At 44.3% G+C, this 11629-nt stretch overlaps 1 protein-coding gene across 3 annotated transcripts; it reads right to left on the reverse strand.

Moving 5' to 3' along the window:
- Nucleotides 1–3840: 3840 nt before the first annotated feature.
- Nucleotides 3841–6492, reverse strand: LOC128869455 (thyroid receptor-interacting protein 6-like). 3 transcript variants are annotated; one of them, XR_008455286.1, is made up of 3 exons: nt 5216–6492; nt 4148–4268; nt 3841–4080 (listed from the first exon to the last, which is right to left on the reverse strand). XR_008455286.1 is itself a non-coding variant. In XM_054112005.1 (3 exons), exons 2-3 carry the CDS (start codon nt 4226–4228, stop codon nt 3949–3951), a joined length of 213 nt encoding a protein of 70 aa, XP_053967980.1. In that variant the 5' UTR covers nt 4229–4268; nt 4529–4743; the 3' UTR covers nt 3841–3948. The 3 variants fall into 3 exon arrangements, 2 of the variants coding, with proteins under 2 accessions (XP_053967980.1, XP_053967978.1); XM_054112005.1 differs by lacking the exon at nt 5216–6492 and adding an exon at nt 4529–4743; XM_054112003.1 differs by lacking the exon at nt 5216–6492 and having other exon boundaries at nt 4148–4742.
- Nucleotides 6493–11629: the final 5137 nt, after the last annotated feature.

Genomic DNA, 11629 nt, shown 5'->3' on the forward strand with positions numbered 1-11629 from the left:
AGTCCTCGTTTACCAATTCCCCCAATTCCGCGTCCTCGAACTTTTTGGGCTGGCCAAGACGCTCCTTGTCTTCGGTGTGAAAATCACCACTTTTGAATCGTCGAAACCAGTACTCACATGTTGAAATCGACGGAGTATGGTCTGGGTAGGCCTCCTGCAGCAATTCACGGGCTTGGGCTGTATTTTTTCTCAAATTGAAGCAGAAAAGCAAAGCTTCCCGCAAATTGCGTTTCGACGGCACGAAAGTTGACATACTCGGAGCACGAAAACACTGCGTTGTTTATACTTCAGCGAAATGACAGATACTGATAAACAAAGCCTAGGGATGAGGCTTTGTCATGAATATATATTCAGTATTGCCAACGCGATAAAGTGATAAATAGCGCCATCTGTGTGTCACCTTTAAAACTAATGCAACCACCCATAGATATTTATGTATATATTTCTTTGCCATTCATTTAGATCTTCTTCTTCTTCTTAATTGGCGCTATAACCGCTTACGCGATTTTGGCCGAGTTTAACAAAGCGCGCCACTCGTTTCTTTCTCGTGCTAACCGGCGTCAGTTGGACACACCAAGTGAAGCCAAGTCCTTCTCCACCTGATCGTTCCAACGCAGAGGAGGTCTTCCTCTTCCTCTGCTACCACCAGCTGGTACCGCATCGAATACTTTCAAAGCCGGAGCGTTTGTATCCATTCGGACGACATGACCCAGCCAACGTAGCCGCTGGATCTTTATTCGCTGCGCTATGTCTATGTCGTCGTAAAGCTCATACAGCTCATCGTTCCATCGTCTGCGATATTCGCCGCTGCCAACGTGCAAAGGTCCAAAAATCTTGCGCAGAATCTTTCTCTCGAACACTCCAAGCGTCGCTTCATCGGATGTTGTCATCGTCCACGCTTCTGCGCCATACGTTAGGACGGGCATGATGAGAGTCTTGTAGAGTGTTAGTTTTGTTCGTCGAGAGAGGACTTTACTGCTCAATTGCCTACTTAGTCCAAAGTAGGACTTGTTGGTAAGAGAGATTCTACGTTGGATTTCAAGGCTGACATTGTTATCGGTGTTAATGCTGGTTCCTAAATAAACAAAGTCTTTTACAACCCGAAAATTATAACTGCCAACAGTGCCGTGGGTGCCGATACGTGAGGGCGCCGACTGTTTGTTTGAAGACAGGAGATACTTCGTTTTGTCCTCGTTCACCACCAGACCCATTCGCTTTTCCTCTTTATCCAGTTTGGAGAAGGCAGAACTAACAGCGCGGTTGTGAAGGCCGATGATGTCAATATCAGCGGCATACGCCAGCAATTGTACGCTTATAAAATATTGTGCCTGAGCGATTAAGTTCTGCGGCTCGTACGATGCTCTCCAACATCAGCTTAAAGAAGTCACACGACAGCGAGTCACCCTGTCTGAAACCTCGTTTGGTATCAAACGGCTTGGAGAGGTCTTTCCCAATTCTGACGGCGCTGCTGGTGTTGAGCAACGTCATCTTACAAAGCCGTATTAGTTCTGCGGGGATACCAAATTCAGACATCGCGGCATACAGGTAACTCCTTTCCGTACTGTCGAAAGTAGCTTTGAAGTCGACGAAAAGATGGTGTGTGTCGATTCTCCTTTCATGGGTCTTTTCCAAGATTTGGCGTATTGTGAATATTTGGTCGATGGTAGACTTTCCAGGTCTGAAGCCACACTGATAAGGTCCAATCAGTTGGTTGACGGTGGGCTTCAGCCTTTCACACAATACGCTCGCTAGAACTTTATAGGCGATATTTAGAAGACTAATCCCGCGGTAATTGGCACAAATTGCAGGATCGCCCTTCTTATGGATTGGGCAGAGCACAACTAAATTCCAATCGGCAGGCATGCTTTCATTCGACCATATTTTGCATAGGAGCTGATGCATGCACCTTACCAGATCCTCGCCGCCATGTTTGAATAGCTCAGCCGGCAGTCCGTCGGCACCCGCAGCTTTGTTGTTCTTTAGCCGCATTATCGCTATTCTCACCTCGTCATGATCGGGTAGCGGAACGACAATTCCATCGTCAACGATTGGGGTATCGGGATCTTCACATTCTCGGTGACATGCGCAGCTGTCACTGTTTAATAGGTTCGAGAAGTGTTCCCTCCATAAGTTAAGATTGTTCTGTACGTCAGTCACCAGTTCGCCGACTTTGTTCTTACAGGAAAACGCCCCGGTCTTAAAACCTTCTGTAAGCCGCCGAGCTTTCTGGTAGAATTTTCGGGCGTTCCTATTGGCCAGCATCTCAAGCTCCTCGCACTAACGTATTTCGGTCTCTCGTTTCTTCTGTCGGATAATACGTCTCTCTCCCTTTTTCAGCTCTCTGTAGCGGTCCCACATGGCTCGCCTTGCGCCCGATCGCAGCGTGGCTTTATAGGCGGCATCCTTTCTTTCTGCGGCAGCATGACATTCCTCGTCGTACCAATTGTTTTTTCGGGCTCGCCGGAATCCGATTTCTTCTTCGGCGGCGGTACGTAGAGAACGAGAAATGTTGCTCCATTGTTCGTGCATGCCGGTTTGTTGGGCAGTGGTCTCTGAGAGCAGGAGTGAGAGTCGAGTGGCGAATCTTCTGGCTGTGTATTGTGATTGCAGTTTTTCTATGTCGAACATTCTATGCGTAGGTAGGGCACGTTTTTTGCTGCGCAGAGGCGTGTGCGCAGTTTGGCTGCAACAAGATAATGATCCGAGTCGATGTTGGGTCCTCGGATCGTACGTACATCTAATACACTAGTAGCGTGTCTTCCATCTATCACAACATGATCGATGTGGTTTCGCGTTTTTCGATCAGGAGACAGCCAGGTGGCTTGGTGAATCTTCTTATGCTGGAATCGGGTGCTACAGACTACCATGTTTCGGGCCCCGGCGAAGTCGATCACGCGTTGTTTCGATGTAAAGCGATTAATGGTTGAAATTGTACTGAAACGTATCGAAAACATGTATGTTGAAGTCGATCGGTTTGTAAATGACAAAGTAATTCAGCGTTTACATACTGACATCAAAGATGGCGCACCCGATTGCGGTTGGGATACTGGACCCTACCGCAATCTACTGGACCTGACAGTGTTTAGACGTCAATAAACGACATTCACCGGGAGACCGTCGCCATCTTCTTACGCTTCCGCCCTGTGAATGCCGTAATCGGAGTCCAACCACCACCTACAGCAGATGAAGAGCTCCAGCTTCCTCGTGAGACACGTGTAACACTGGCACAATTACGTTCTGGATATTGTAGCAGGTTAAACTCCTACCTATCCAGAATCGACCCCGACGTATCAAACATATGTCCGGCATGTGAAGGCACCCCGCACGACACTAACCACCTTTTCACATGCCCCTTAAAACCGACTCATCTAACATCTCCCTCTGGACCCATCCCGTCGAAACAGCATGTTTCCTGGGCCTACCCCTAGATGAGCTAGACGAAGACGATCGGTGATATGCCTGACACTGGCGGGTCTACTATTACTGTTAACAAACAAACAAACAATGGCGCATCCGATAGAACACTTTGACTGCAATGTTCTTATCGGAAATGCAATCGAAAGTAAATTATGTAGGTGGTAACTGGTGAGACGTTGCTCTTGTTGAACGTGTTTCGGTTTCATTGTAGTGTAAATATTAATGCATCTCTTTTAACGGCTGAATTGGCTCTAAGTGTAGTCGAGGATCTTCAAGCGCTGAAGCGCTGAGAGGGAAAAGGAAGTTCAGATTATGAAGGTGATTTTCTAGGTGCCTACAGCGTTCGTTCAGGAGGCACCAGAGTGAAAAAGAACATATTAACAAGCAGGAGACGAAAACTTTTAAATAAATAAATACGGTATGTGGTTTTAAAAAGTCAGCAAACCAAACGAACTTTTATTTATTTTAATTTTACATACGAGTGTAGAAATTATACATAATATTCATAATATGTCACAGTAATAAGTTTGTTTATAACTCTGTTGCCATGCGACTTGTTAGCATTTGCACACGTTTTGCATTACAACTTTTACAGAGTACATGTCCGTCCAGAGGATAGCATCCACGACCCTCGGCTTCTGACGATAACAACAAACCACAGTCCTGAAAGAAATACGATAAGGGTGTACTTAGTAAAAATTACTCTTCAAGTGTGGATATGAAACCATACTTCACATTTATAACATCCGAAGTGAAAACTGCGATCTAACGCTACGACACGTACAGTTTCTTCTTCACCGGTTTCTGGCATTATTGGTTCCAAACATACGCAGCAGCGTGGCGCGAATTTTCTGTAAAAATTTTCTCACGTAAAAATATTTTCGTAATACTTGAAGTGTTTCCTAAAAGTAATTTCGGCAGAAATGGGGGTAGTGCACTAAATACAGTGGAATTCTAAGCTGAATGCATTACTTCATTATGTAATACCAACATCATTCTTGAAATTATCGTTTTTAATGCATATAACATGAGTAATTGTTGCTTGAAGTATTCATTAAACTTTAGGCATACTTGTCGAACAGAACATGCCCCTTTTTTCCACATGACTTACATATGAGGTTATGCCGCTTTACGTGACATTCCTTTGTTTTGTGATTCTCTCTTCCGCTTCGTATGCATAAGTTTCCGATACCTATTTGCCTCAAGTTTAATTTTGATTATTATTGAATGTATCCGCGGCCTTCTACTACGATTTATACCTGCGAGTACTTTGTTGACATCATTTATAGCACTTTGTAATTTTGCATTGAGTTCACGGCTATCTATGTACATATGTTGAATGCTTCTAAAGAAAGTGTTTTTCCCAAACAATTTTCTTAAATATTCTGCCAGAATGAGCTGTTCGCGGATTGTGTTATCTTGGGTTCTTCTAATGAATTGAGCTAGAAAAATGTCTTTCTTAGAATACACATGCTTTTTTAGTTTTGCTACCAACTCTTCATATTGAGCTCTGCTGGGTTTTTACGAACAATCTATGACACTAATAATGAGTAGACAGATTTTATGAGCAGATCTCATAATGTTTTATTTGCAAATATTCTTTTCATTTCCACACACTTGACTATATATTTAGTTTCCTTATTTTTGTCGAAATTCTCGAATAGCAGTAACATAATATTGTAAGTTGTTGTTGCTGCTTTTGAAGATAGAACTTGCTTTACTTGTTGCAGCAAATTCCGCTGGGTTTTGGCGAAAACTTATAATAACTATTCAAATATTTCTTTGTCCATGAGTTTACCATAATATTTTATTTTCAATAATTTTTTTCCAATTTATGATTCTCAACTCGTCCCCAACTTGTTGAAGCGTAATACATATAAATTGCCCTGTATGAATGAGGTGTAATTTTTGCCAGCTCTTTTCACGTGCTAGCAGTATATCGATTTTCCCATAAATTATCTCTCAGTACACATTTCTAACTAGCCAAGAAGTTTTTTGTAATGACTATCTTCTTTAACAGGAAAAGTACCGTTATGTTTGCTTTTTTTTTGTTAATTGCGTCCCGCTTCGCCTGCGCAAGATCAATTAAATCGTACTATTTTTTAGTAGTGTCAATGTGCTTAGGAATAACTGATTAGTTTCGTTGCGCATGAAGGGTATTTCTGTGTTGCTATTTTGGCAATAAAAATAATATGTGGTGTATTAAATGAAGTTATGCCTCTTTATCTAAAAAAAGTGAATACAATCGTCTGTATTACTTATGTATATATGTAATATGCCAATACGTCAATATGCCTTGGACGTCGGTAAGCAGAAAATTCCCATAAGCGCTAGTGCGAAAAATCTTCGTATGCGGTCTTTCATCAACATAATTAATCGCGATTATATGCCATTTCAAATATGGCATGCGTTTCATTTATTATACGTATCGATCATATTATTATTTGTTCATTATTTAATAACTATTAGTGTTAATGTTTTTAGTTTTAAAATGTGGGACATCATTTTGGAAAACTTACTAAAATTATTGGAGGTTGAATTAGTTTTAAAGGTTTTTTTCGAAGATTTGGGGCTTTATTGTGAAAAAACGGTACAAAATATTTTATTCGAAGTATTGGCCATCGCTAGCTACAACTTTCGCCCATCTTTCGGGCAATTTCCGGATGCCGTTTCTCCAAAATTCTGGCCGCTGCTTGGCTATCCATGACTCAACCCATGTTTTGGTAGCCTCGTACGAGGAGAACCGCTGGTCCGCCAAATCGAGACTCATATGCCGGAACAAATGATAATTGGAGGGAGCTATGTCTGGACTATACGGCGGAAGGGGTAACACTTCCCAGCCAAGCGTTCCAAGGTATTTTTTGACAGGTTGAGCAACATGCGGCCGAGCGTTGTCATGTTGCAAAATAACCTTGTCGTGCCTTTTTACCGTTTCCGGCCGTTTTTCTTTCAATGCCCGGCTTAAACGCATCAATTGCAGTCGGTAACGATCCCCCGTGATTGTTTCGCCCGGTTGGAGCAGCTCAAAATATACGACGCCGACCTGATCCCACCAAATGCAGAGCATGATTTTCTTGCCGTGAATATTCTGCTTGGCCGTCGACGTTGATGCGTGGCCGGGCAAACCCCATGATTTTTTGCGTTTTGGGTTATCGTAGTGGATCCATTTTTCGTCGCCAGTCACCACCCGATGCAAAAAACCCTTCCGATTTTGTCGCTCGATCAGCAATTCGCACGTAAAAAGTCGCCGTTCGACGTCGCGCAGCTTCAACTCGTACGGGACCCAATGTCCTTGCTTTTGGATCATTCCCATCGCTTTTAGACGCTTGCAAACGGTTGATTTATCAACGCCCAATGATTCAGCAAGCTCTTCTTGGGTTTGGCACGAGTCCTCGTTTACCAATTCCCCCAATTCCGCGTCCTCGAACTTTTTGGGCTGGCCAAGACGCTCCTTGTCTTCGGTGTGAAAATCACCACTTTTGAATCGTCGAAACCAGTACTCACATGTTGAAATCGACGGAGTATGGTCTGGGTAGGCCTCCTGCAGCAATTCACGGGCTTGGGCTGTATTTTTTCTCAAATTGAAGCAGAAAAGCAAAGCTTCCCGCAAATTGCGTTTCGACGGCACGAAAGTTGACATACTCGGAGCACGAAAACACTGCGTTGTTTATACTTCAGCGAAATGACAGATACTGATAAACAAAGCCTAGGGATGAGGCTTTGTCATGAATATATATTCAGTATTGCCAACGCGATAAAGTGATAAATAGCGCCATCTGTGTGTCACCTTTAAAACTAATGCAACCACCCATAGATATTTATGTATATATTTCTTTGCCATTCATTTAGATCTTCTTCTTCTTCTTAATTGGCGCTATAACCGCTTACGCGATTTTGGCCGAATTTAACAAAGCGCGCCACTCGTTTCTTTCTCGTGCTAACCGGCGTCAGTTGGACACACCAAGTGAAGCCAAGTCCTTCTCCACCTGATCGTTCCAACGCAGAGGAGGTCTTCCTCTTCCTCTGCTACCACCAGCTGGTACCGCATCGAATACTTTCAAAGCCGGAGCGTTTGTATCCATTCGGACGACATGACCCAGCCAACGTAGCCGCTGGATCTTTATTCGCAGCGCTGTGTCTATGTCGTCGTAAAGCTCATACAGCTCATCGTTCCATCGTCTGCGATATTCGCCGCTGCCAACGTGCAAAGGTCCAAAAATCTTGCGCAGAATCTTTCTCTCGAACACTCCAAGCGTCGCTTCATCGGATGTTGTCATCGTCCACGCTTCTGCGCCATACGTTAGGACGGGCATGATGAGAGTCTTGTAGAGTGTTAGTTTTGTTCGTCGAGAGAGGACTTTACTGCTCAATTGCCTACTTAGTCCAAAGTAGCACTTGTTGGTAAGAGAGATTCTACGTTGGATTTCAAGGCTGACATTGTTATCGGTGTTAATGCTGGTTCCTAAATAAACAAAGTCTTTTACAACCCGAAAATTATAACTGCCAACAGTGCCGTGGGTGCCGATACGTGAGGGCGCCGACTGTTTGTTTGAAGACAGGAGATACTTCGTTTTGTCCTCGTTCACCACCAGACCCATTCGCTTTTCCTCTTTATCCAGTTTGGAGAAGGCAGAACTAACAGCGCGGTTGTGAAGGCCGATGATGTCAATATCAGCGGCATACGCCAGCAATTGTACGCTTATAAAATATTGTGCCTGAGCGATTAAGTTCTGCGGCTCGTACGATGCTCTCCAACATCAGCTTAAAGAAGTCACACGACAGCGAGTCACCCTGTCTGAAACCTCGTTTGGTATCAAACGGCTTGGAGAGGTCTTTCCCAATTCTGACGGCGCTGCTGGTGTTGAGCAACGTCATCTTACATAGCCGTATTAGTTCTGCGGGGATACCAAATTCAGACATCGCGGCATACAGGTAACTCCTTTCCGTACTGTCGAAAGTAGCTTTGAAGTCGACGAAAAGATGGTGTGTGTCGATTCTCCTTTCATGGGTCTTTTCCAAGATTTGGCGTATTGTGAATATTTGGTCGATGGTAGACTTTCCAGGTCTGAAGCCACACTGATAAGGTCCAATCAGTTGGTTGACGGTGGGCTTCAGCCTTTCACACAATACGCTCGCTAGAACTTTATAGGCGATATTTAGAAGACTAATCCCGCGGTAATTGGCACAAATTGCAGGATCGCCCTTCTTATGGATTGGGCAGAGCACAACTAAATTCCAATCGGCAGGCATGCATTCATTCGACCATATTTTGCATAGGAGCTGATGCATGCACCTTACCAGATCCTCGCCGCCATGTTTGAATAGCTCAGCCGGCAGTCCGTCGGCACCCGCAGCTTTGTTGTTCTTTAGCCGCATTATCGCTATTCTCACCTCGTCATGATCGGGTAGCGGAACGACAATTCCATCGTCAACGATTGGGGTATCGGGATCTTCACATTCTCGGTGACATGCGCAGCTGTCACTGTTTAATAGGTTCGAGAAGTGTTCCCTCCATAAGTTAAGATTGTTCTGTACGTCAGTCACCAGTTCGCCGACTTTGTTCTTACAGGAAAACGCCCCGGTCTTAAAACCTTCTGTAAGCCGCCGAGCTTTCTGGTAGAATTTTCGGGCGTTCCTATTGGCCAGCATCTCAAGCTCCTCGCACTAACGTATTTCGGTCTCTCGTTTCTTCTGTCGGATAATACGTCTCTCTCCCTTTTTCAGCTCTCTGTAGCGGTCCCACATGGCTCGCCTTGCGCCCGATCGCAGCGTGGCTTTATAGGCGGCATCCTTTCTTTCTGCGGCAGCATGACATTCCTCGTCGTACCAATTGTTTTTTCGGGCTCGCCGGAATCCGATTTCTTCTTCGGCGGCGGTACGTAGAGAACGAGAAATGTTGCTCCATTGTTCGTGCATGCCGGTTTGTTGGGCAGTGGTCTCTGAGAGCAGGAGTGAGAGTCGAGTGGCGAATCTTCTGGCTGTGTATTGTGATTGCAGTTTTTCTATGTCGAACATTCTATGCGTAGGTAGGGCACGTTTTTTGCTGCGCAGAGGCGTGTGCGCAGTTTGGCTGCAACAAGATAATGATCCGAGTCGATGTTGGGTCCTCGGATCGTACGTACATCTAATACACTAGTAGCGTGTCTTCCATCTATCACAACATGATCGATGTGGTTTCGCGTTTTTCGATCAGGAGACAGCCAGGTGGCTTGGTGAATCTTCTTATGCTGGAATCGGGTGCTACAGACTACCATGTTTCGGGCCCCGGCGAAGTCGATCAGCCGCTGTCCGTTACCGGATGTTTCGTTGTGCAGGCTGAATTTTCCGACTGTGGGACCAAAAATTCCCTCCTGCCCACCCTGGCGTTGAAGTCGCCAGGCACGATTTTTATGTTGTGGTGGGGGCAGCGCTCATAGGAACGTTCCAAGCGCTCATAGAAGGAATCTTTAGTCGCATCGTCCTTCTCTTCCGTTGGGGCGTGGGCGCAAATTAGCGATATGTTGAAAACGGGCTTTGATGCGGATTGTTGCGAGACGCTCGTCCACCGGAGTGAACAACAGTACTTGGCGACGAAGTCTCTCTCCCACAACAAATCCAACCCCGAATTTGCGCTCCTTTACATGGAAGCTGTAGTAGACGTCACAAGGTCCTGCGCTTTTCTTGCCTTGTCCCGTCCATCGCATCTCTTGAATGGCAGAGATGTCAGCCTTTACTCTCACGAGGACATCAACCAGCCGGGCAGTGGCACCTTCCCCATTGAGGGGCCGGACATTCCAGGTGCATGCCCTCAAATCATAATCCTTATTTCGTTTGCAGTGGTCGTCATCAGTATAGGGAGGTCTCATCCGAGGCTTTTTTAAGCTTTTCATTGGGAGGGATTTTTAAGTGGCGGGTCCCAAACCCAACACACAACCAGCTATCCTGGAATGTTTCGCCTTCTCACGTTAGCTCACTCCCGAACGGGTGTTCGGAAGCTACCCAGAGGATACGTGGGCTAATCCCGGTCGTTGTGAGCTGCTTGAACCATATGCAGAAGAATCGTCCTGGCCATTCCCAAGTGAATGGCGATCAGTAACTTTCCCCACTTGCGTGGACCTCAACACATGGAACCATCCTCATATCATCATATCATCGACCTAGCCATAGTAGTAACAGGCAAATACCTAGATACCGTGAACGACATAATGAATAATACACTCGCTACAGTGCATCAATGGGCAACTCAGACAGGCTTGGGGGTAAACGCCGATAAAACGGATATGGTACTTTTTATTAGAAGGTACAAGATCCCGAATTTGCATCCCCCCGAAGCTAAACGCCGCAAAACTGGCTGTTAAATACCACGCAAATTACCTTGGAGTAATTTTGGATAGCAAACTATCATGGATGCACCATATAGTGGAGAGGAGACACTAATAACGCACTATATGCATGTAAAAGAATGGTGGGAGTTACATGGGGTCTATCTCCTTCAATAATGTATTGGTGCTACTCAGCTGTAGTAAAGCCAATATTTATGGTGGTCTAGTGTGGTGGACTGCATTGAGAAAAACGACACACAAAACGCCTATGGAAAGTATTCAAAGTCTTGGTGCATTCTGCATTACAGAGGCATTAATGAAATTTCATCTAAAACCGTTCTTAGGACCAGGGAAGCCATAGAAAGACTAGCCACAGACAGACGATTATACATCTATTGGGTACGCGGACACAAGGGCATTGCCGAAAACTAAATTGTAGATGAGATTGCAAAAAGCGCTGTTTACATACAATTCGAACAAGAAAACGACATATTGAAACAATTAGATACGGTATACAATGACATCGCTGCGGACATGAAAGCACGGATAGACAGGAAGTGGAATAATTTTTAACACTTTAACACATGTTTAATTTTTTAAAGTTTTCTCCAAAGTTTGCAACATTGAGTTACATGGTTTTTGTTATAACATAAACTATATTTTTGTAGAAAACAAAAATTAAATAAATAGCCAAATCATTGCGACATGTCGCGCTGCTATTATAGTGAACACAGGTGTATGAGCAGGTTAACTGCAAGAAGCCAGAATTTTCATTCCACAGCTAGAATTTCATTTTTGATAATATAAAATATAATATATACCTATAATAATATTAAAAAATAAAGAACCTTAGTACTAAATACATTTTGCCTCTTACTTCTACTTTAAATACATTAAGTATTTGAAATTTA

The sequence above is a fragment of the Anastrepha ludens genome, chromosome X, assembly GCF_028408465.1.
Source record: "Anastrepha ludens isolate Willacy chromosome X, idAnaLude1.1, whole genome shotgun sequence".
In the NCBI taxonomy this organism is placed as follows: Eukaryota; Metazoa; Arthropoda; class Insecta; order Diptera; family Tephritidae; genus Anastrepha; species Anastrepha ludens.

Bases quoted from the DNA above. Each gene is read 5' to 3' on its own strand.
- LOC128869455 (XM_054112005.1), bottom strand. From the start codon at position 4,228: ATGCCAGAAACCGGTGAAGAAGAAACTGTACGTGTCGTAGCGTTAGAT. The intron at 4,081-4,147 runs GTATGGTTTCAT...TATTTCTTTCAG, and splicing joins TCGGATGTTATAAATGTGAA to GACTGTGGTTTGTTGTTATC.